The 26237-nt window shown below is 35.8% G+C and overlaps 1 protein-coding gene across 1 annotated transcript in view; it reads left to right on the forward strand.

Moving 5' to 3' along the window:
• The window catches only part of DNAJC15 (DnaJ heat shock protein family (Hsp40) member C15), a 67584-nt gene extending 44096 nt beyond the window's left edge, over positions 1-23488 (forward strand). Inside the window, exons 5-6 of the mRNA XM_077778788.1 lie at positions 7565-7635; positions 23260-23488. Coding sequence (XP_077634914.1) covers positions 7565-7635; positions 23260-23330 — 142 coding nt within the window. The 3' untranslated portion in view covers positions 23331-23488. The remainder of the gene's footprint in view (positions 1-7564; positions 7636-23259) is intronic.
• Positions 23489-26237: the final 2749 nt, after the last annotated feature.

A 26237-nucleotide genomic window follows, 5' to 3' on the forward strand; every position in this document is an offset into this window, starting at 1 on the left:
GCTGCCCAGGAAAACTTTTGTTCATACTTGTTACTTTCTGAAATGATGCGCATTTGTGATTTTCATACTTTCTGAACACTTCTGTGGAATTATGTTAAGCTAAATGTTGTTCAAAAGACCAGTAGTAAAAACGATGAAACCAAAACTGCTCCATTTGCCACAAGATTAGAGAACAGCACTCAGTCCAGCGAACCCACTTCCCAGTCCCAGTCACATGCATTCCAGGGAACACAGTTTATATTCCTTGATGGAGACAACATGATGTTTAAAGTTCTATTTCAATTCCATGGTGAAATTGTCTGTACTGGAGATACATCCAACCTTTAATTTTTATAATGGGTTTAAGAATTAGGATTCTCCCATCTTGTTTATTTTTTAATTTTTTTTTAATGCTTTATTTATTTCTAGGAGAGAAAGAGAGAGACAGCATGAACAGGGGAGGGTCAGAGAGAGAGGGAGTCACAGACTGAAACAGGCTCCAGGCTCTGAGCTGGCAGTTAGCACAGAGCCCGACACGGGGCTCGAACCCACGAACCGTGAGATCATGACCTAAGCGAAAGTCGGAGGCTTAACCGACTAAGCCACCCAGGCGCCCCTCTCCCATCTTGTTTAATCTTTAGAACAACAAATAAATGTATTATGTTCCTAGAGCCTTAATATAGCAGTAAGGAAAGGGGAATAAACTCCGCAGGCACACAGAAATACTTCCCTCCTCCTCGGAGCTCACCACTAGGACTCTGATCATTATCATCTTAAAGGCAGAATGTTTTGAATGGCCATACTTGTACATATAAACTTTCCTTGCATTTCTTACTTCCTTCACTAGTTCAGTGGTTGGCAGACTACACTGTACATAATGTTTTATGAACTGTTATGTACAAAACCAACTGTACTGTTTTTTAAAGGCAATGCAAGTGATTATGAAGAATAATCTATCAGGTATAATTATCAAAGATAATTTACAGATTTTGTCCTATGTGCTAAATTAAAGTTTAATATCCAGAATAAGATGCAACTTACCATATATACTCCCCCCAAAACACACAGAATGTAAATTTGGGTTTTACTCAACTTACATCTTCATTTTCTAGTGGTTCACATTTGATTTATCTTATGAAATGTTTTTTAAGTTTTATTTTTTTTTATTTTTTTTTAATGTTTTATTTATTTCTAGGAGAGAGAGAGAGACAGCGTGAGCAGGGGAGGGTCAGAGAGAGAGGGAGTCACAGACTGAAACAAGCTCCAGGCTCTGAGCTGGCAGTCAGCACAGAGCCCGATGCGGGGCTCGAACCCACGAACCGCGAGACCATGACCCAAGCGAAAGTCGGACGCTTAACCGACTAAGCCACCCAGGCGCCCCTTAAGTTTTTTTTTTTAACATCTTATTTATTTCTGTGTGCGTGTGTGTGTGTGTGAGAGAGAGAGACAGAGAGAGACAGAGAGAGAGAGACACACACAGAGACAGCATGAGCAGGGGAGGGTCAGAGAGAGGGAGACAGGCTCCAGGCTCTGAGCTAGCTGTCAGCACAGAGCCGGACGCGGGGCTCAAACCCATGAACCGTGAGATCATGACCTGAGCTGAAGCCGGACCCTAAACCGACTGAGCCACCCAGGTGCCTCATGAAACGATTTTAAAACAGCTCTTTTTCTACTTTAAGATTTTCTGCAATCCAGTAATCCTTTATAGCGTCAGTGTTTACTAATATAGAGCCGTTATTTGAAGGAGTTTACCTTTTAAAGCTGTTTTGTTTTGGAGGGCTATGTAAAATGCATTAAGCACATATTGCATATTCAATACTAGATGCTATTTTAAGATACAAATCATAACTTCTGCTCTTTAGTATCTACCTTAAGAAGACATGTCAAATACATGCAGAACAACTAGAAAATATAACTAATAAAAGAAAGAAGGACTATAGAGCACCACAAAAGAGAATGATAAATAGAAGTTTGCTACAGGAAACTTAACCATACTGGAATTAAAAAAAATATGTTTTCCATATCTTAATAGGCAATTAAAGAATAAAGTATTCACAGCCATGATGCAATGTTTAATGACTTTTTTTTCAAAACTTAGTAGTCTTTAGAATCAGACCATGTCTTGATTATCTATCGAGGAAATATCTACAGACCAAAAGGTAAGTTTGAAATGGTCCCCCAAAGGACTTTCATTAACAGCCAAAAGGAATACCCTAAAGTCCTTATACTAAAAGACTTTTTCATTATTAAAAAAGTTGTTTAATTTTAAAAATTTCCCTCTTGTTTTATTGAGATATAATTGACATATAACATTGTGGATTAGTTTAATACGTAATAACATGATGATTTGTTAGATGTATAATATGTATAGATTGCACAATGATTACCATAATAACTTTAGTTAACAGCCTTTACCTCACATAGTTACAGACTTAGTTTTTCTTGAGATGAGAACTTTTAAGAGCTGTTTTAGCAACTTTCAAATATAAACTACAGCATTGTTGACTATAGTCACCATGCTGTATATGCCATCCCGAGGACTCACTCATAACTGTAAGTTGTACCTTTTGACTACTTTCCCCTCCCCCCCCGTTGCCTCTGGCAACACCAATCTTCTGTTTTTGTGAGTTTACCTTTTATAGATTCCACACATGAATGATATCATACAGTATTTGTCTTTGTCTTTGACTGATTTTTCACTTAGCATAGCGCTGTCAAAGTCAATTCATGTTGTCAACAAATAGCAAGATTTTCTTCTTTTTAATGACTGAAAAATATTGTGTTGTACGTGTGTGTATGTGTATGTGCGCGTCACAGTTTTTCATGCATACATCTGTCGATGGACACAGGTTGTTTCCATGCCTTGCTGCAGTGAACATGGTGGTGCTGATAATCTCTTTGAGAGAGTGATTTTTTTTTAAGTATATTTATTCATTTATTTTTGAGAGAGACAGAGACCGCATGAGTGGGGAAGGAGCAGAGAGAGGGAGAGAAGAGAGAATCCCAAGCAGCCTCTGCACTCTCAGCACAGAGCCCGATTGGGGGCTCAAACTTATGAAACTGAGAGATCATGACATGAGCCGAAACCAAGAGTTGGACACTTAACTGACTGAACCACCCAGGAGACCTGAGAATGATTTTTATTTCCTTCAGATAATATACTTAGAAGTAGACTTCCTGGATCATATGGTAGTTTTATTTTTAATTTTTTCAGAGCCTCCATACTGTTCCATAGTAACTATACCAGTTTATATTTCCAACAGCAGTGTACAGGGGTTCGCTTCACATCTTTCTAACACTTGTCTCTTGTTTTTTTGATGACAGTCATTCTAGAAAGTGTGATGTGATAACTCATTGTCATTTTGATTTGGATTTCCCTGATGATCAGTGACGCTGATCACCTTCTCATGTACCTGTTTGCCATTTTATGTTTTTGGAAAAATGTCTAGTGAGATCCTCTACTCATTTTAAAATGAGATCTATTTATTTATCATCTATCTATCTTTGCTATTCAATTGTATGAGTTCTTTATATATTTTGTATATAATCTATTATCAGATATGTGATTTGCAGATATTTTGTCCTATTCCATAGGTTGTTTTTTCACTTTGTTGATGTTTTCCTGGCTGTGTAGAAACTGCTTAAACTTTGATATAGTCCCACCTGTTTTAGTTTTCTTTTGTTGCCTAGCTTTTGATTTCAAATTTAAAAAATTACTGCCAAGACTGACATCAAGTAGTTTACCCCCTGTGTTTTCTTCTAGGAGTTTTATGGTTTCAGGTCTTTAGTTCAAGGCTTTAATACATTTTGAGTTGATTTTTGTGTATGGTGTAAGATAAGGGTCCAGTTTTATTCCTTTGCATGCAGCTGTCCGAATTTCCCAATACCATTTATTGACAACACTATCTTTTACTTGTTTTCTATTTTTGGCTCTTTTGTCATAAACTAATTGACCATATATGGATGAGTTTATTTCAGGGTTCTGTACTGTTTCACTGATCTATGTGTCTCTTTTTAAGTTAATGCTATACTGTTTTGATTTTTATAACTTTGTAATATACTTTGAATTTAGGAAGTATGATGCCTCTAGCTTTGTTGTTTCCCCAAATCTTTGGCTCTTTGTGGAGTTTTTTGTGGTTCCATAAAAATTTTAAGATTGTTCTATTTTTGTGAAGAATATCTTTGGAATTTTGATAGGTCTTTCACTGAATCTGTAGATTGCTTTGAATATTATGGACATTTTAACAAAATCAATTCTTCTAATCTATGAGCATGGGATATCTTTCTGTTTATTAGTATTTTCAACTTCTCTCATCAGAATCTTATAGTTTTCAGTGTACAGGTCTTTAACCTCCTTGATTAAGTTTGTTACTGGGTATTTTATTCTTTTTGATGCAATTGTAAAAGGGATTTCTTTTCTTTTTTTTTCTTTTTTGGGAGAGAGAGAGAGAGCACGCACAATTGCATGTGAGCAGGGGGAGGGGCAAAGGGAGAGAGAAGGAGAGGATCTTAAGCAGGCTCCACACCCAGCACAGAGCCCAGGGCAGGACTCGGTCTCACAGCCCTGACATTATGTCCGGAGTTAAAATCAAGAGCCAGACACTTAACTGACTGAGTCAGCCAGGCACCCCAGTGGGATTATTTTCTTAATTTCTCTTTCTGATTATTTGTTATTAGTATATGGAAAGGCAATAGATTTTTATATATTGATTCTGTATCCTCCAACTTTACTGAATTTGTTGATTAGTTCTGAGTGTCAGTTTCAGTTATATAATCATGTCATCTGCAATTTTACTCTTTGTTTCCAATTTGGATGCCTTTCTTTATCTTTCCTAATTCCTCTATGACTTCAGTACTATGTTGGATAAAAGTGGTGAAAGCAGACAACTTTGTGTTGCATCTGATCTTAGAGGAAAAACTTTGAGCTTTTTACCATCGAGTACAGTATTTGCCATGCATTTGTCATATGGCCTTTATCATGTTGAAGTATGTTTCCTCTATACCCATTTTGTTGAGAGTTTTTATTATGAATGGGTGTTGAATTTTTCCAAACGGTATTTCTGTGTCTTTGAAGAGATCATATGATTTTTATCCTGTCTTTCATTTCACATTTATGGTGTTTCACATTGATAGGTGCATGTTGAACCATTTCTTTCATCCTTTGAATAATCCTACTTGTTCATGATGTATGATCCTTTTAATGTTTTGTTGAATTTGGTTTGCTATTATTTTGCTGAGGACTTTTGCATCTATGTTCATCAGGGATATTGGCCTGTAATTTTCTTTTCTTATAGTGTCCTTGTCTGTTTGTGGTATCAGGATAATAGTGGCTTCATAAAATGAATTTGGAAGTGTTTCTTCTGTTTTTTTGAAAAGTTTGAGGAGAATTGGTATTCTTTAAATGTTTGGTAGATTTCAGTTAAGCCATCCAGTCCTGGGCTTTTCTTTGTTGGAAGGTTTTTGATGAATGATTCAATATCATTATTATATAATTGGTCTGTGTAGATTTTCTCTTTCTTCCTGATTCAATCTTGGTAGGTTGTATGTTTCTAGGATTTATCTATTTCTTCTATATTGTCCATTTTGTGGATGTATAATTGTTAATAGTAGTGTCTTAAGATCTTTTGTATTTCTGTGGTATCAGTTGTAATGACTTCTCTTACATTTCTGATTTTGAGTCCTTTCTCCTTTTTTCTTGGTGAGTCTAGCTAATGGCTTGTCTATCTTGATTATCTTTTCAAAAAAAGAAACAGCTCTTAGTTTCATTGATACTTTATTGATTGTCCTTTTAGTTTCTATTTCATTTATTTTTACTCTAATTATTGTTATTTCCTTCCTTCAGCTAATTTTGGTCTTAGTTTTTTCTTGTTTTTCTGATTCCCTGAGGAATAAAGGAGGTTATTTATCTGAGCTCTTTCTTTCTTAATATAGGCATTTATTACTATAAACTTTCCTCTTAGAACTGCTTTTGCTGCATCCTATAAATGTGTTATATTTCCATTTTCATTTGCCTCAAAATATTTTCTTTTGATTTTATCTTTGACTTGACATTTTCTATTCATAGAAGAAATATGAATAGAAAATGAAGAATATTTTATATGCATATCGCTTTAACATGTTTGATGATCTGTTATTTAACCTCAAAAGATTAGAAGTAGTAAATAATGGCCAAGGAATAGCTAGAGACTGGAACAATGGCAGAATCAAGGCTTGACAGCTGATAACAAGGGAGGCATTTCTAAAAATATGATAGAAGAACTTAAAAGCATTTGAGGACTCTTTAAAACAAGGGTAAGCAAATTTCTGCAGACCTTAAGAATTTCTTTGCACTTAATTTATACTCACCGTAATACTTTTGAATCACTCAAGAAATGTTAAATTAGGTTATTTATACACCAGTTTAGAAAGTGGGAAATATGTATTTTCATAAGCATCTTTTATCTTCATAATAATTACTAAAAACTAGTTGGTTTTGAACACTGGATGAGAGGTTATGCTAATCTTACTTGCATTATCTAATTTATCCTTAAGATAATCCTGGGAGACAGTTTATTATGTCCATTTTACTTAGGAGAGTTTAAGTGAGCAAGCCAGTTTTGTAGCTAATGAGTGATGGAATCAGGTTGTTAAACCTATGTCTGAATATCTCTAAAATACTGTGTGGTTCATCCATATGAATTAAATTACTTTGAGCTTTATAACAGCCATGCTATACTTAAGTCAGCTGCTATTATCCCCATTTGAGACCCAGAAAAGTTAAGTAGCTTAGATCAGATAATACAGCTATTAATTAGCAATACCAGAATTTTGTTGTTGTTAGTGTTAATTTTGTTTCCGATGTGGTGGTGAGAAACATTTCTGATACTGGATAGATTAGTTTTTACTGAAATAATTTTAGGTTTATTTAACTTTCTCCTTTAATTTTTGTTTACAGCTAGGCTTTTCTGATAGGTTTCTCCCAAGCTAAATAAATTCTGAGCTATGAAGACTTTTGAGATGCTCTGTTGAAACATAATAAAAGCTAACTATTTTCGAACACTTGTTCTAGCACTTTGTTGGCTTTAACTGATTCAGTCCTTACAGTTGGTCTGTGAGGAATATGTCGTTCCTAGCCCTGTTTTACAATGAGAAAACTGAAGTACAGGGAAGTTAAAAAAATTCACCAAGATTACCGCCATCCTAAATAGCAATGGGATTACAATCTGGCAGGCAGTCAAGGAGCTCTGGAGTCTGAATACCTGTCTGTTACACTTTATATAAACTACCTTCTCCCCAAAAAACTTGAGGTAGAAGTTTTCAAACTCAGTATAATCTATAGACTGTGATTCTCCTACCCTACATATTGTTTTATTTTTTAAAGTGATTAAGAATAAAGATTGGCATTACAAAGGAAGAAAACTACATGCGACATTGAGTCAGCGGTTGATTTTGATAGTAGAATTAAGTGACAGGCTGTAATTTCCTATTTATCCACAAGATGGTGAAATACTCATTAGTTTTTAATTCCTTAAAACCCATATAAACTGTTAATTTATAATCTGCATTTGACAGTATTTATTATAAGCACTTTAATTTCTTTTTACAGCCCATCTGCTGGCAAGGCCAAGATTAGAACAGCTCATAGGAGAATTATGATTTTGAATCACCCAGATAAAGGTAGGGAAAATTCCTATTGTTCATAATATGTGGATGTGAATCTGCTCTGAATTTCTTTTCAGTTTATGTAAACTCATTATAAGTGATATATATGTATTTGAAATGGAAGACTCTGTGCCACATGTATTGTGATTTTTCTTATAAATAAATACGCTTTTGGATTGGAGTTCATTGACCCACAGAAGTGGTAGATTTATATTATAAGCTTCGAAGAATTTAGTTACTGATTTTTATAACCCCTGTTTGAGGCTCCTAGCATTTTGATTGGGAAAGAGAAAGCATGAGTTGTGGACTCTGTATAAACTGATTTGGGCATCATGAGTTATGTTGGTTTAACCTTAAACATAAAAACATAAGATTTAGAGGATATCCTCTAAATCTCTGTAATGTGTCATAGATAATTCTGAATTTCTTAATTTTATTCTGGAAGGCTCTGAGGCTGAGCCATTTGTTTTTAACTGGCCAGGTTTTTAATGTAAATTTATCTTACAGAAAGACAATTATTATAACTTTAACTACACTACAGCTGCTTGAGAGAGAAAGCCCATATGTTCATTACTGTTTCTTCTCTAAAATAACAGATGGTAGAAAGTTGCACTGTATTTCAGAAGTCAAGGGTGGTGGGGGGAATGAAGGGTTTTTTGGATTCTTATTTACAGATTTTCAGTTTTCTAATTATTTTGAAAAAAATTAAAACCAAATTTTGAATTTCTACACATCTTAACTCACACCAAAGTATGGAATTCTTATTCAGTTTTCTCACTTAATTATTTCTTATAAAAATTCTTTTCGCTAAACATCATCATTGATTTTTGCATTTGCTATTCTTTAGTATGAATAAATAAGAGAATAAACTTTGAAAAGAGGTTTTGCTTAAAATTTCTAAATAGCTTTAACAGTTACTGAAAGATCCACTCAGCTAATTTACTTTGCATTGTGGGCTTTCAGAGTAATTGACTCAGACAGAAATGTGTTTAAAGTGTCTCCTTAAAGTCCTCTGTCTACTAGACATCCTTTGTCCCTTCCAGGCCAAGTGTATGCCCTTCTCTGATTGATTGCAGTAGGATCAGGCACTCAGGTCTTTCAGACGATTGACAAGTTGTTGACTGTGCCTACTGGCAAGGAAGCCAGTTCTAAAATGGATCTAAGAGAAAATCTACTTTTAGATACCTGTAGTGAAAAAAAGAAAATGTATATCTTATGATGCAGTGATATTCAGAGAATTACTTGATTTGCTTTGAGGTCATATATTTGTCAGAGGTGGGATTGTTGACTGCCTGTAGTGTGCTTACTGACATCCTGTCTGGCCCTGTGTAGGAGGCAGGGCGGTAGGGAACGGGCTCAGAAGCAGGAGGCTGGGGATCTTCTCCGGCTTCTGCCTTCTAGCCGGCCATATGGCCTCGAATACTTCCTTACCCTCTCCAAATGTCAGTTTTACATTCTAAACGAAGGGATTTATTTCCAAAGTCATTTTTGTTATAGGATATAATCTCTTTATATGCCTTTTCAATCAATGAAGAACCTGTACTCTGTATTTCTATTCGGATCACATTTTGTTTTTTAAAGTTCATTCATACAGTTTTGAGAGAAAGAGAAAGAGAATGGGGAGAGGCAGAGAGAGGGGGAGAAAGAGAATCCCAGGCAGCCTCCACACTGTCGACACAGAGCCTGATATGGGGCTCACCCTCACCGACCATGAGATCATGACCTGACCTGAATCAAGAGTTGGACACTTAACCGAATGAGCCACCCAGGCACCCCGAGATCACATTTTTAAGAAAGATACTTTTAATCATTTTGGATTATTGTACCCTCTAAGAATATGTTGACAACTGTGGACATTTTGTCCATATAATTGCTCTTTAACCCACAATTTTAAAAACATTTGGAGTTTGAGAGAGTTCATGGACCTCTCAACACCCATGCATATGTTCCCGGTTACAAACTCCTGTTCTAGGGGCACCTGGGGTGGCTCACTTGGTTAAGTGCCCGACTTTGGCTCAGGTCATGATCTCACAGTTCCTCAGTTCAAGCCCCACATCAGGCTCTCCGCTGTCAGCGCAGAGCCTGCTTTGGATCCTCTGTCTCCCCCCACCCCAGACACTCTCCTGCATACATGCACACATACACATTCCTCTCCTCCCTCTCTTTCTCAAAAGTAAACATAAAAAAACAAAAGAACTACTGCTCTAGTACAAGTAGGTGAATTAGGAAAAATTAGAATCACTGGAGGGAGAGTATTTATGGATGATGGAGTTGGGAGATAATAGTCCATAAATCTTGAAATTGTCTCTTGAGAAGGGAGGTTGTTTATTTTGTTCTTAATGAGAAGAAGATAGCAGATTTTTTTTCTCTTAATGAGAAAAAGAGAGCAGAAAAATGTCTCATTGTCCAGAGAGAGAAAGCCAGAAATATTTGGGGAAATATGAGAATGGGCAACTCTTAATTTTGTCTCCTCTTTTTCTAATTCTTCACCATATTGCTTTGGCCAGATCAGCACTGACTGAGTGTTACCCAGGAAGTTGCAAAAACTGAAATCCTCTACTCCATGCTCCCAAAATTCATGAATGTACCCCCACTTAACCCCCAAGTCACTTTTCTGCTGGTTTTATTGCCAGCTAGTAAACAAAGTTAGAAATTCAGATGTGTGATCAACTATTATTTGTCACACATTTTATTATCCACTTATGCAAAGAAAATGACACCAGAAAATTAGGTGTGGTAATGGCTAAAAATACTTTTTTTGTAACCAGTTTTAAATAAGCATTCAGATATACTTTGGTAAAAAGTAAATTTTGCTATTCAATTTGGGGAGATAAAATCTCAGTAGATCTAATGCATTCAGATTATATTATGTTTTCTGAAATTGCTGGAGAGGTTAGATGTTTGGAAATAAGTAGTTTGATAATGCCCAATGAATGAATATAGAAAGGAAGACAGATTAGGTAAATTTGAAAAACTGTAGACCCTCGACGATCTCTTATAAACCCTCTAATCCGTGTTACTCAGAGGGTAGTTTGCTTGTACGTGCAGGCCAGTGTGTTACCTGTATGCAACGAGTTTCAAACAGAAGTCAAAGTAAGCATTTGGAAACCTCTGTAGCAATTTGATACTGTGGTGACATCCAAATAGGTGATACTTTTGTAATTTGTGATAGTATCGCTCCACTACAAACTGGAAATTTTTTAAAATTGCTTTTGCACCGTAGTTTGAAAGACACTGATCTAATTAATGCTGACTTCTAAATCAGGACTGTTTCTGCTCCATCCTGAGGAAAATGGCTTGTTCTCCTTAAAGATTTTTGGTGAACGGAGAACTTTCTGCTTTACAAGCAGCTCACTGGTAGGCAGTTCTAACTACTAGAAAGCTCTTACATTTAGCTGCAATTTACCTGCCTGCAGCAGAGATTCTCAATCTTTTCATTTATGCCCCCTTTCAATAAACATATAGTACTTTCACTCTTCTTTAATAGTGTTTCAATAAAAATTAAATATTGGGGCCATAGACAAATCAAATTATACCATTGAATGGATTCCCCCTAATTACTCTCATTGTAGAAGAAGCTAAATTTGACAAGTAGCCCTGATAATAATATATTATAATTTATTACAATATATTACACTTAGAAGATGTATTGTAAACATTGACAAAAAGAAAGACATGATCACCAAGAGTCAAATGGATTCACTAAGAAAAAGTGATGCCTAATTAGCTTCATTTCCTTTTTTGATAGATGTACTAGACTCTTACTTGTTTCAAATGACTCATCTTTTCTTCCCCATATTTCAACATTTTAATTAGATTTAAGGCTTTGTATTTGAGTTAATAACTTTTTTAGTAAATGTATAATTTTCTTTTATTTCCATTATTTATCAAGGATGATAAATAAAATGGTGTGATCTTTAAAAAGTAAAGGCATGGTTATTCATCTTCATAATCTGTATGGCTGACACTTTTTTTTTCTTGAGTAACAAATAAGCAAATGGATAAAAAGCAGGCATACAAATAAAATGTACAGGTAAAGTAGAATTGGGATTGATAACTAATACATAATTATCATATGAAATATTTTAAAGACTTATTGATTGACAGGAAACTATCTGTAACTATTACTCAGAAGGTATTTGTTTAACTTCTGTAATGCTCCAGATGTTGTGGTAAATCTTGGGGCTTTAACTATAAAACAGGATGACTAGATCCTTGTCTTCACGGAGCATGAATCGTACTGGAGGGACAGACAAAAAATAAGTAAACCTATTTCACATTGTAGTTAGTGTAGTACAAGGTATGAGAAAGAGGCAGCTTTATGTAAAGTGACTAGGAAGGCCTCTGTGAGGAGACCTGAAGGATGAAAAGAAGCCAGCTGTGTGAAGAATGCTTGTGAGGCTGGCAACTAACATAAGCAAAGGCTCTAAGGGTGTAAAGAATAGTGTGCTTAATGACTTGAAAGAAGACTAGCAGGATAGGGTGTAATACGCAAGGGGAGAGAGAGCATGAGATGAGGTGGTATCCACATTTTGAAAACTGCAGGTGTGCTTTATGATGATGAAATGCTGTATGTGATCTATAATACTTGATTCCAAAGACAGTGTGAAGTTTAAGCAGTAGAGTGATGTAATGTAATTTACTTTTTAAGAAATCATTTTTCTCCTCAATCTCTGCTTCTTTTTATGTTTTAATATATTTCATATTGAAGTATACGTGCAGAAAAGTACACAAATCGTAAGTGTATATCTGTGTAAATTTTTACAAACATACCTGTATAACCAGCCCCCAGGTCAAAAACTAGAATATCACCCACACCTCTGACACCCCTTCAAGAGCCCTCCCAGTCTACTTCACTCTTAAAAAGAACCACTGTCTTGATTTATAATATCATAAATTTGTTTTGCCTCTTTTGAATGTGTGTAGTCATTTGCATCTGGCTGCTTTCATTCAGTATTTATCTTTGTGAGAATTATCCATATTGTAATGTGGAGCAATAGTGTGTTGTTCATTCTTATTGATATATAGCAGCCTTAGCAAAGTGGGCTCTGTGGGCCACCGGGGTTCCTGAGACCCTTTCAGGAGCTCTGAGGTGAAAACTACTTTCCTGTTACTGTGTAGACATTTGTAATGATTTTGCAAAAACATTGGTGTGTAAAACTGCTAGTGCCTTAGCACTAGTAAAGGCAATGGCACCAATGTGTCCATACGCCTATATGAGAAAAATGAATGTTGAGCCCATCTCACATCATATAAAAAGTTAATTCTTACTGGATTTTCACATAAATGCGAAATATGAAACAATACATCTGTATGTTTCAAAAAAACAGTAGGCAAAAATTTCTTAAGTAGGGCATATAGTACTTAAACTATTTAAAAGGAAAAATGTGCCTCTGTTTACGAGAAAAATTAGCCCATAGCCTTTTTTAGAAAGTTGATAGATTTTGCTCTCAAGGTTTCACTAGCCTCTTAAAGGAATTGGGCAGTGTTCTCCTTTGTTCTCTGAATGAGTTTGTGTAAGATGTGTTATTTCTTATTTTAATATTTGTGAGAATTCACCAATGAAGCCATCTGGGCTTGGAGACTTCTTTGTGGGAAGAAGTCTTTAAAATTACAGATTCAGCTTCTTTAAAAAATATACATCTCTTCAGATTTTCTGTTTCTCCTTATCCCTAGTTTTGGATAGCCTTTTAATAGGAATTTTTCCAGTTCACCTAAAATTTCAGATTGACATAAAGTTATTTATAATATCCCCTTATTACCATTTTTTTGTCTTTTAAAGTTTTTTATTTTGAGAGAACAAGAGACCGAGAGCAGGGGAGGGGCAGAGAGAGAGAGAGAGAGATGGAGAGAGGGAGAATCCCAAGCAGGCTCAGCACTATCAGCTCAGAGCACAACACTGGGCTCGAACTCACAAACTGTCATCATGACCTAAGTGAAATTAAAAAAGTCAGACATTCAGCTGACTGAGCCACCCGGGCACCCCTGCCCTTATTAATGTTTGTAGTAGCTGTAGTTTTCTCTGCTTTTTTATTCTCAATGTTAACATAGTTTATTTATTGGTATCATCTCCCTTGTTCTCTTGACAAGTCTTGCTGAAGGTCAATATATTTGTATTAGTCTTTTAAAAAGTTAGGGTCTTATTTTGTTATTCTCCATTTGTAAATTAATTTTCTGTATCATTAATTGGTATTTTTATTTGTTCTAATTTTGGGTTTAATTTGCTGTTCTTTTTCTTTTAAGTTTATTTATTTTGAGTGAGAGCAGGCAGAGGAAGGGCGAGAGAGAGAGAGAGAAAGAGAAAGGGAGAGGGAGAGGGAATCCCAAGAAGTCTCTGCACTATCAGCGTAGAGGCTGATGTAGGGCTCAAACCCATGAACCGTGAGATCATGACCTGAGCCAAAATCAGACGGTTAACCCACTGAGCCACACAGGCACCCTGCAGTTTTTTTCTAACTTTTTATTTTTTTTATAGGTTTTTTTTTTTTTTTTAAATGTATTTTTGAAACAGGGAGAGACAGAGCATGAGCCGGGGAGGGGCAGAGAGAGGGAAACACAGAATCTGAAACAGACTCCAGGCTCTGAGCTGCCTGCACAGAACCCGATGCGGGGCTCNTTTTTAAACTGAATATTGAGATCATTGGTTTTAGCTACCATTAGTTCAAAGTCCTTTTCTTTCACTTATGTGTTATTTAACATATATTGCCTAATTTCCTAGTGACTGAACAATTTCTAGTTATCTGTATTATTGATTTCTATCTTCATCCACTTGGGAAGACAACATACTCTGGGTTCAGTTCTTTGGAAGTTGTTGAACCTCACGTTATGATCCAGCATATATGTGGTTAATTTTTGGTAACTAATCTGTGAACATGTTGTACATGCTTCAATTATTGAATTTAGCATTTAAGATATATGAGTAATATAAAGTTTGTTTTGTTGATTAGATCTTCTATATCCTTGCTGATTTTTTGTTTACTGGCTATGGTTACATATTTGTTTATTTCTCCATTTCAGTTTTGTTTTGCTTCACTTACTGTGATGGTATGGTTATATGACTTGGGGACAGATAATTTAGAATTGTTGTCTTTTCCTTATAGATTGACCCTTCCTCGTTTTGAAATATCCTTCTTTGTATCTAGTATTGCTTCTTGCCATAAAGTATGCTTTATTTGAAACCATAGCTTCACCACCTTTCTTTTGGTTAGTGTTTACATGGTGTATCTTTTCCTGTCTTTTTCTTCAGCCTTTCTGTATCATTTGTTGAAGTTTGAAGTTTTTCTTTTCTAAGCAGCATGCAGTTGAGTTTTATGTTTTTAATGAGGTCTAACAATTTTTGACTTTTAATACAAGTATTTAGTTCTTTTATGTTTAATGTACTTATTGATATTTGAATATATATATATTTTTATATTTTGAAAAGAAGTTGTGAGAACAGACGCCTTTGTCTTGTTTCTGATCTTAGGGAAAAGCATCCAGTCTTTACTGCATTAGTATGGTTAACTGTAGGTTTTTTATAGATGCCCTTTATCAGGTTAGGAAGTTCCCTTCTGTTTTTGTTTTTTATTTTGTAGATGTAATGGATTACAGTTGTTAAATGAACCTCAAATCCCTGAGATAAATTTCACTTGGTCTAGTGTATAATTTTTTTTATATATTGCTAGATTCAGTTTGCTGGTATTCTGTTGAGTTTTTTTGAATACATATTCATAAGAAATATGGGCCTGTAGTTGTGATGTCTCTGGTTTTAGTATCGAGATAATGTGGACCTCATAAAATGAGTTAGGAAGTTCCTCCTCTTCCATCAACCATCTAGGCCTGTATAAACCATCTAGGCCTGTAATTACTGATCAACAAGTTAAGGGTTTCTTTTCAGAGAACCAGCTTTTGGGTTCATTGATTTTTCTCTAATTTTTTAAATTCTTCGATTAACTCCTGTTTTAATATTAACTATTTTCTTCCTAATATTTGCTTTGTGTGTAGTTTATTCTTCTTTTTACAGTGCCTTAAGGTTGAAGGTCAAGTCATTGATTTAAGATTTTCTTTCTTAACATAGGCATTTGTAGCTATAATTGCCTTGTAAGCACAGCTTTAATTGTGCTCCATAAGTTTTAGTATGTTGTGTCTTCATTTTCATTTATCTCAAAGTACTTTCTGATTTCCCTTTTTTGAATCATTTGACTCATTGATTGTTCAAGAGTATGTTGTTTAATTTCCACATATTTATTTCCTACTCTTGTTATTGATTTTTTTTTATTTAAAAAAATTTTTTAATGTTCTATTTATTTCTGAGAGAGACAGTGTGAACAGGGGAGGGTCAGAGAGAGAGGGAGACACAGAATCTGAGCTAGCTGTCCGCACAGAGCCTGACGCGTGTCACGAACCCACAAACTGTGAGATCATGACCTGAGCTGAAGTCGGACGCTCAACCGACTGAGCCACCTAGGCATCCCATGATTTCTAATTTCATACCATTGTGTTCGGAAAACATAATGTATTGTTTCTGTTCTTTTAACTTGTTGAGGTTTGTTTAATGGCCTAGCATATGGTCTCTCCTGGAGAATGTTCCATGTGCACCTGAGAAGAATGTGTATTGTTTTTTTGGGGTGGAGTGTTCTGTAGATGTCTGTTAGATCTAGTTGGTTTAAGCGTTGTACAGTTCTTCTGTTTTCTTGTTGATCTTCTGTCTAGTTGTTCTATCCATTATTGAAAGTGAGACATTAATTGTTTTGAATTATCTGCTTCTTCATGTCTGTTAGTTTCTGTTTCATGTATTTTGGTGCTCTGTTGTTATATGCATATATGTTTATAATTGTTATGTCTTCTTAATGAATTGATCTTTTTATTATTATTAAGTGTTTCTTAAAAATCTTGTTTACATTTTTAAAGTCTATTTTGAGTACATGCACTTGGCTTTTGTATGGTTAGTTTTTTCATGATACATCTTTTTACATCCTTTTACTTTCAACCTATGTCTCTGTGTCTCTGACAAACAGCATATAGTTGGGTCTTTTGTTTTTCTAATAAAATCTGACAACATTCTGATTGATTGGATTGTTTAACCCATATACATGCATTGTTATTAATAATATAGTTGGAATTATGTCTGATTTGCTATTTGTTTACTATGTTTCATCTCTTTTTCTCCTCTATTCCTCCTTTACTATTTTCTTTTACATTGAATGAATATTTGCTAACATTTTAATTTCATTAATTATTTTTTCACTGTTTTTGAGGTTTATCATATGTATCTTCATATAGCAGACTCTGTTTCATATTTATACTAGATTCCAGTAATATTTAGAAACCTTGGTCTTATATAGCTCTATTCCTAGTTCACCCTTTTTGTGGTATTATTGTTATACATATTATATTTACTAATGTTACAACCCAACAGTACATTGTTCGTATTATTACTTTATCATCTGCTGTTACTTCTTTAGTCCATACCTCCTTTGTACTATTACTAGCAAATGTATTTTGCATATGTTTCTAAATGTTATAGGTTCAACAATACATTCTGCACATATTTATTATCTTATACCATTGCCTTTTCAATTAATAGAAGAAAGAAAAATATGTATTTATATTCTCTCTTGTAATTATAGTTATTTTACTAGTGCTCTTGTGTGTGTAAATTCAGATTGTTGTCTATGGTCATTTGCTTACAGCCTAAAGAAATTCCTCTAATATTTCTTCTCAAGTAGTCTGCTAACAACAGATTCTTTCAGTTTTGTTTATATGGGATAGTGTTTGTTTTGCCTTTGTTTCTGAATAAAGGCCTTGCTCAATTTAGGATTCTTGATCTACCGTTTTTTTCCCCCTTTTTTTCTTTCTTTCTTTCTTTTTTTTTTTTATAGTTTATTGTCAAGTTGGTTTCCATATAAGACCCAGTATTCATCCCAATAGGTGCCCTCCTCCATGCCCCTTAGCTCCCTTCCCCTAGCCCCCACCCCCATCAGCCCTGTTTCTTCTCAGTAATTAAGAGTCTCTAATTGTTTGCCTCCCTCCCTCTCCCCAGTCATCTTTTCCTCTTCTCCTCCCCCATGGTCCTCTGTTAAGTTTCACCTGTTCCACTTATAAGTGAAAACATGGTATCTGTTCTTCTCTGCATGACTTTCACTCAGCATAACACCCTCGAGTTCCATCCATGTTGCTACAAATGGCCAGATTTCATTCTTTCTCATTGCCATGTAGTATTCCATTGTATAATAAACCACATCTTCTTGATCCATTCATCAGTTGATGGGCATTTAGGTTCTTTCCATGATTTAGCTATTGTTGAAAGTGCTGCTATGTACATTGGGGTACATGTGCTCCTATGCATCAGCACTCCTGTATCCCTTGGGTAAATTCCTAGCAGTGCTATTGCTGGGTCATAGGGGAGTTCTATTGTTAATTTTTTGAGGAACCTCCACACTGTTTTCCAGAGGCGCTGTACCAGTTTACATTCCCATGAACAGTGTAGGAGGGTGCCCGTTTCTCCACATCCTCGCCAGCATCTAGAGTCCTCTGATTTGCTCATTTTAGCCACTCTGACCGGTGTGAGGTGGTATCTCAGTGTGGTTTGAATTGGGTAGCACCAAACTGGAATTGGTTAGGAACACGCCATTGACTGGAGCTAGGGGAAATACTTGTATAGAGAAGAGCCAGAAGCAAAACAAAGAAATGATTTGATTGGCTACAACTTAAGCATTTGCTTTATTTGGAAGAGCCAGGTTGGCTCTTTGTGATTAGTTGCCCTCAGGTTTCAATTTCTTAATATTGAGAGATTTACAGGCTTAGGTTTTGGTTTGGTTATATAGGCTACTAAGGGATTAAAGCCACTTCAGTCTAATGGCCTTCTTATTTAATTAATTTAACAGTACTTTCTAGATTTTCTCCTTGCTTTTGACTTTTAGCATTTTTACTGTGATATATCTCTTTTGAATCTCTTTTTATTAATTCTACTTGGGGTTTGTTGAGCCCTTTAGATGAGTAGGTTACTGTTTTCCAGTAACCTTTGGACATTTTGAACTTTTATTTCTTTAAAGATTTTTTTCATTTTCTTTCTCTCCTCATCCTCTTGTACTTGCATTACATATATTTTTGTGGTTTTAATGATATCCCACATTTGTCTGGGGCTCTCTTCTTTTTTCTCATTCTTTTTGATCGTTGGTTTGCATAATCTCAATTGCTCTATCTTCAAGTTCACTAATTTATTCTTATGCTGGTTCAGGTCTACTCTTGAGCACCTCTAGTGATTTTTCAACTTTGTCCTGTGGATGTATAATGGCTTCTTGGGAATCTTTTCCCATAAACCCAACAACTGATTACTTTCACAGGTAGTTTCTGTTGCTGCTTTTTTCGTTATGTACGTATGGGTCATACTGTCATGACCTGTTAATTTGTATGCCTCAAAGTATTTTGCTGGAAACTGAACAGTTTAGATTATGTATTATAGCAGCTCAGGGTATTTGTCCACCCCAGGAAGGCCTTATTATTTTTATTTATTTGTTTAATAACTATTATCTTAGTGAAGTCGATACCATCCCCCCCACCTCCCCTCATTAAGCTTTATACCCTGTTCCTCAAGGCGGCAGAGCTTTGTGTATGCACTCAGCCACTGTAGAATGACAGTGGTACTGGTCGGGCACACTTCCTCTCTTTTCTTGATCACACCCAACTTGTAAACTCCACTGATTGTTGACCAGTTGCTCAGTTGTTCTCAACAATGCCCTGGGATGCAAATTTCTCTACACATGAATACAATCAAATAGTTGCACCTTTATGGAACAGTTTCTGGGATCAATGTTTGATGTTTGTTCTGAATCCAGGAGGTCTCCTCTCTGCTGTTTGTTCCCTGGTTCTGTCCTGTGGACTGGCCCACAGTTACTGTGTATATTCACTGGATTCATGAAGCTCCTCCCAGTTGCCTTTCAGAACCTCTGCTGTCCCTGTACCGTCCTTGAGAGCACCCTCCATGCTCTGTTGCAGTGAAGTCCGTTCCTTTGGAAAGAGGTTGGGGGCTCTCTGTTTGGCCTTTTTACTTCACGGGCAAAATATCTGCCAGGGCCCTGGAGCTGAGGCTGGAAACTATGGCAGGCTTCTCTCCAAACGAAACCCTTGCTGTAGGAGCTAAGCTTGCAGTACAGGGACCAGTACCCTGAGGTCTTCTTTGCTTGCCTCTCTTCTGTGGGACCACCATGCCTTATGGACTGGGATAAGGGCTCTTGAGGCCCAGTACTCCAAGGGAGCCGCACTTAAAGTAGAGCTTCTGTATCACTTGCTTAGCACTTAGCATCAGCACCAGGCAGCTGGGGGAAGGAAGAGAAATAATGGAGATCCTGCTCCTCCCAGAAGGAAGGCCCTTTGTCCAGGAGCTAGGAAGAGAGGAGCCCTTTGTTTTTGGCTGTCTGGTTGAGCTGAGAGGAGAGGAGGGAAAGTGTTTTGGTTTAAATACCAGTTCTCTGCCTTTCTTACTGAATTTTCATAGATTTTCTTGAATAGATGTCTCTTTTTTACTTTTGCTTTTAAGACCATTTTCAAAGGTTTTAAGTGGTTGGGGTTATTTACATAGTTTTCGCCAGTTCCCCTGGGGAGTAGATCAGTGGAACGCCTCATGCCAGAAGTCAGTCTGTCTGCCTCCACATGATTTTAACATCTTTCTTTTAAGAAATGTGGGTAGCCTTTAAGGATCCTTCAGGTCAGCAGATGGTAATACTTCTTACTTCTGACTTACAGATTTGGAATGTAAACATTCATAAGTTTTAATGAAAATTAAAGAATATGTAAAATCCATGAAAAGACCTATCTAAGGAAGGCCCGAGGATATAAGGGAACTTGTATTTTCTTAAGCCTTAGATTGGTGTGCTAATTATGAAACTCACATTAGTAACAATTATTCTACTTAATTAGGAATAAATAGAATTGGAAACATGAAATAAAACATCATTTGAATAATGCCTAGTCACTACCCTCATCATCATGGTCTTGATTATAGGTTTGTTGAACCTAGTGATTTTTGGAAAATATGAATTTGTAGGGTCATCAGACTGTAGGAGGTCAACATTCCTCAGTAAATTTTTCAGTAAACTTAAAAAAATTGAAATACACATTCATGAAAGTACATAGATGATAAGTATACAACACAATGAATAGTCACAAAATGAACTCATTTATGTAGCTATTACCCAGATTAAGAAATAAAACCATACAAATTTCGCCTTAGGTACTTTTTTTGTCATTCTCTACTCCTCAAAGATGACCACTGTCCTGGCTTTTATTGACATAGATTAGCTTTGCCTTATTTTTTTGAACGTCATGTAAATGGAATTATATAGTATGCATTCTTCTGTATTTGTTTTCTTTCATTTACTGTCTTTGTGAGAGTCATTTATTTAGGAGTGAATATTATATTAACAATTCATTCATTTGTCTTGCTCTATAGTATTCCATGGTATGAGTTATATTCTCCATTTATTCTTTTTTGTTGTGTTGTCTCCTTACTGACTTTCGAGAACATTATATATTCTAATATTCTAGACAGGAGTCTTTTGTATTGTAAATATCTTCTCTCTGTGGCTTTCTTTTGCCTCTTACTGATGTCCATCATTGAACAAAAATTCTTAATTTTAGGGGTGACTGGGTGGTTCAGTTGGTTAAGCCTCCGACTCTTGATTTCGGTTCAGGTCATGATCTCCCGGTTTGTGAGATCGAGCCCCGTGTCAGGCTCCACACTGACAACATGGAGCCTGCTTGGGATTCTCTCTCTCCACTTCTCTCTGCCCCCCACCCCCCCAACTCGTGTGCAGTTGCACACATTCTCTCCTTCTCAAGATAAATAAGCTTAAAAAATTCTTAATTTGAATAAAGTCCAGTTTATCAAATTTTTCCTTTATACCTAGATCAATTTTTATCTGATTATGAAGTTTTTGCCTGTCTTAAGGTCATGAAGGTGATTTCTGAAGTCTTTTACCTTACAGAATTATATTTGTAATAAACTGGAATCAATTTTTGTATATGGTATGAGATAAGGGTAAAGTTTCAGTTTATTTTTAAGTAGGCTCCACGCCCTGTACAGAACCCAATGTGGGTTTTTTTTTCTTCCAGCTAAATGAGCATGTTATGATTTAAATATCCAGAGTGCATATCAGTCAGTTACAGGTTATATTTGAATTCAATTAATATTTTAATATTTGTTGAGGACATGAAGAATGCCTGGCATTGCCTTGGTAACTCTAAACATTCAAACAGCTTTCCAAGATTGACATTACCTAATTTAAGATCATTTTCAAAGATAATCATGAAATCAGTTTATTTCATAACCAAGTGTATATGGAAACTTTCATCAACGTCATTTGTAATTCTTACTGAACACTCAAGGACATTCCTTGATATATTCCATAAGTGTTTATAGCAATTCAAATCTTGATATAGAAATGTCAGTATTATCCTCAAGGGCAAAAAGCTAAATACAGCTTCCTCCAGCATTGCCCTATGATTGTTGCACTATGATTGTTGATGTTTCCCTGCTTTTTTATTCCTGTATAAAGTGGGTGATATGATATTAATAAAAGGCTTGGATAAAGCCTGGAGAATTTACACACTAATGCTATCTAGATGTATTTTGGTTTGTTGTAAGCTACATGAGGTTTTCAAAAGCCATAGATGGTTTGTACTCAAGGGGAGATTAAAAAAATAAAAACAAACAGAGAGGTGAATCATAATATGATTTTTAGCTCAAGCGTTAAAGCAGTAAAAATGTTCAGGACTAGAAATTAGAAGGTATATAATTCTTAAGTAGCCTAATGTGATTAATTGGAGCTAGTGTTTTTGTAAGTCAGATAGGTTCAGTTTGTGACTTACGATGATTCTGAATTTGAAAATCAGCTTGATTTCCCTCTTACTATTTACATTAGAAAGAATTCATTGCAAAGAATTCTAAAAAAAGAACTGATGTAATTTTATTTTAGGGCATAGTGAATCTAAGACTACTTAATCAAGTACATAAGTATTCTAATAGAATTATTTTGGAGAACAGGAAGCACTTCCTGTAACATTTTTATTACCACTCATTTATTAGTTCATTCATCTACATTACATTAGTAAGTATGATTTTTAGAATTGGATAGTACATAGTTGCATTTTCTAACATGTTTTTCATTTTTGTGGAAATGTAAGGTTTGATACAACTCTGAAAGTTTCTATGGATTGCTTTACTTCCTTCAGAAAGATACCCTGCTTCATAGATGAATATTCTTCTCTTTACAGAAAAAAAGTCTTGGAGAGAGACCATTATTTTATTTACCTAACCATCTACTTAATCTCAGAAAATTCTCTGATCAAATACTTGAATGTCAGTGTCTGACCAGTAAAATGTTTGAGTGTTTTTCAAATTATTCCTGATCATAGCTTTCTTTCATTATTTTTCTCAGAGGTTATCTTTGATTGTTGGGTATCTGTAGTGCTTCACTAAACAAATTTAATTTATGCTGTTATGATTTCTACCTCACTTATAAAATGATTTGTCAAGAGGATGAATGTGTGGGAAAATATCAGAGAATTCTAATTATGAGTGTTTTTCTTTATTTGAGACTTTTAAAAATGTCAGTGATGAAGTGTGTTTTAATCCATTTATTTTTTTCTTTGTTCTCTTAGGTGGATCCCCTTACTTAGCAACCAAAATAAACGAAGCAAAAGACTTGCTGGAAGCAACCACCAAACATTGATTTTTGCCCAAGAACCACTCTGAAGAGAGAAGGGGGAATTTAAACCTAGAAGGGGGAAATTAATCTAAACCACGGCCTTCATAATTTTTCATACATGTATTGACCACAGTCATTTATTCCACTGTTAAGGTATATAATAATAAAAGATTAGTAATCTATCTGTTTATTATGTTTTAAAGGAACACTTTAAAATTCTATAACTGATCTATAATTGCTTATTTTCCTCCTTTCTCTGTGATAGTTTGTTCATTAGTCATAAGATCTCCCAACTCCCCTCCCTCACTCAATTACCGTCATTGGTAGTGTGGGATTTGTGAGCAATAAGTAGAAATTTTCTTATTGCTTCTATTTATATTCACGTTGTCCCTTGTTTCCTCAGAGGACTTTAGTACTTTGCCTGTGTAAGGTGCTTTACATGTTTTAAGATCAAACACTGACTGCATCCCATGGGTAAATGATCGGAAACTCAATTGATTTTACTAAATGGTGTTTTGTAAAGTAGTGGTTAGGACTTGTTAAAGAACTCTGTTCTCTCTGAGACCCTATAAGTGAAGCATGAGAACTTGGAGAGCTACTAAAATGATTAAAGATTTGCAAAATGAGCCCTGTGAGGAAAGGCTGAAAAGAGGTAGGAGAAGTCTGAGGAATTCATCTTTAATTATAGCCTTCTAGTACTGTATATTTATTCAATTATTCATTTTGCAAATATTTATTGACCACCTATAATGTGAAGGCACTATAGTGGGTCCTCTGAGAGTTAGAGGTGTGAACTAACCACAGATCTTGACCCCCCCTCCCAAATTATATTTAGAGGAAAGGAACACTATTCCTATTTAGAGGAATTAGGAACAAATTATATTTAGAGGAAAGGAACACTATTCCTATTTAGAGGAATTAGGAACACTATTAGGGAAGTACAGATGATATGTTAAAGAAGTTCAAAGAAGAAAAGAATAGTTTAAGCTGAGAGCATAAGGAGGAGCCTCGGAGAATAAGTGCCATAAGAGCTGGGCTTTAAGTTCAGTTAATAAGAAATACACCATATGATTGATGAGTCAGTATTGTTTCCCCTGAGATCAGTCACAATTAGCAGAAATAGGATTTATTAGTATGGTTACCGTACAGGATTCTCAAAAGCAATAGATGGACACATGATCTTGAAGGGCCAACCCTTTAATTTACACTGCATGGAATTATTATCTCACATAGCCCCCAGTCATCATCACTTTACTATCCCAAAGTTGAGAAAACGGATTCAGATACAGCAATATTTTTCTTATATCTTTATAAATCCTGGGTCATCCCAGGTAAACTGAGCCACTATATTTCACCTATCTTAAAATAATAATATTGTAGATGCAGCTCTGAATTTATGACATCCTATAGTTTGATAGCTCTCTATTCACAATATTGACATCTTGAGCTGGTAATTCCTCTCTGTGGGGAGCTCTCCTGTGCATCTAGGATAATGAGCAACGTCCCTGCTCATACGCTAAAGGCCAGTAGCACCCCCTCAGTGTGACAACCGAAAATGTTTGCAGACATTGCCAGATGTTCCTTGGAGGGAAAATAGCCCATGGTTGAGAGCCACTGCTGTAAATTTTAAGTATTTTTTCCTTTGGTACATAAAATAATGACTTCCCTGAAAATCAGTTGAATCTTAGGGTCATTAAAATATGGTTCTCACTTTAAAGTCCCCATGGATGTCCTAATTTTCTTGTGCATTAGTGCTTTTCATTTTTCTGGTCATTGTTATCCCTGTCCCTTGAATGTCCTAAACCCCACATCTCCACCTGCCAAAAGCCTAGGGATATTCAAGGCCAAGCTAAAATGTATCCCTCCCTTTCTGGTGTTTTCAGCAAAAGTAGTATCATGAATGGTCAGTTCTCTGAGAGCAGGGACCATATCTGTCTGTTCACTGCAGCGTTGGCACTCAATAAATATTTGTTGAATGAATGAATAAATTCCCATAGCACTTTATTCCTCACTTAGGATAGTTACTACCTGTGGGAAAAAACTCTTTGTGTAACATGCCTTATTTCTCTTGCTAAATTTCAAGAGCCATTAAAGCAAGAATCTTGTTATTCATCTTTATGACCGCTTGTTAGTATGGGGCACATGCACGCAGCAGATATGAAGCTGTAAGCACTAAGAGTATGTTGTTTTCCAAATAGTATGTTTTTAAAAAATGTTACCATAATTTAAAAAGTTGTCCTAAGCAATATTGGGGTGTTCTTGGGACATACGTTTTAATTGACATTCTATTTTCTAATCCATACTGTATTTGTGAGTATTTGAGTCTGTAGCATTAGCTTGTAATTTCCTTCATCCCATTTTCCTGCTAAGCATGTGCCTAAGACTCAAACAAGATACAGTTTTGAATACTCTCCTTCTGTTCCATGATCTTGGGCTGTTGATCTGTAAACGAGGTTTATAATGACCTCATTTATAAAACAGAGAAAGTAATCCTATTTAACAAGGTTATTGTAGGAAATAAGGATATGTGAAGCATTTAGTCACATAGCAGATGCTCAAAAACTAGAATTATTGCTTTGTTCACTGCCCATTTAATTTAAAATCTTAGAATACCTTGAATTAAGGTGTGAGGTGTGTTCCAGCAATAATTAATTTTACTCTTGAATCTGCAGCTTGGGTAGTACATGGTGGGGACAGCTCGTCTCTATCCCATGCAGCATCAGCTGTCTCTGGAGGGGCCACTTCATGTGGCTGGCAAGGCAGGACTGGCTCTGGCTGGGAGGGTCACCAGGACAGTCAGCCAGGAGCCTCAGTTGCTGTCCGAATAGGGTTCTCCATGGGGCTGTGGAGAGAAGCGTCGTCACGCTGTGGCGGCTGTGTTACAAAAGAAGGTGAAGAGACAGGAAGTGGAAGCTGCAGACTGAGGCCAGG

The sequence above is a fragment of the Crocuta crocuta genome, unplaced genomic scaffold, assembly GCF_008692635.1.
Source record: "Crocuta crocuta isolate KB4526 unplaced genomic scaffold, BGI_CrCroc_1.0 scaffold586, whole genome shotgun sequence".
Lineage (NCBI taxonomy): Eukaryota > Metazoa > Chordata > Mammalia > Carnivora > Hyaenidae > Crocuta > Crocuta crocuta.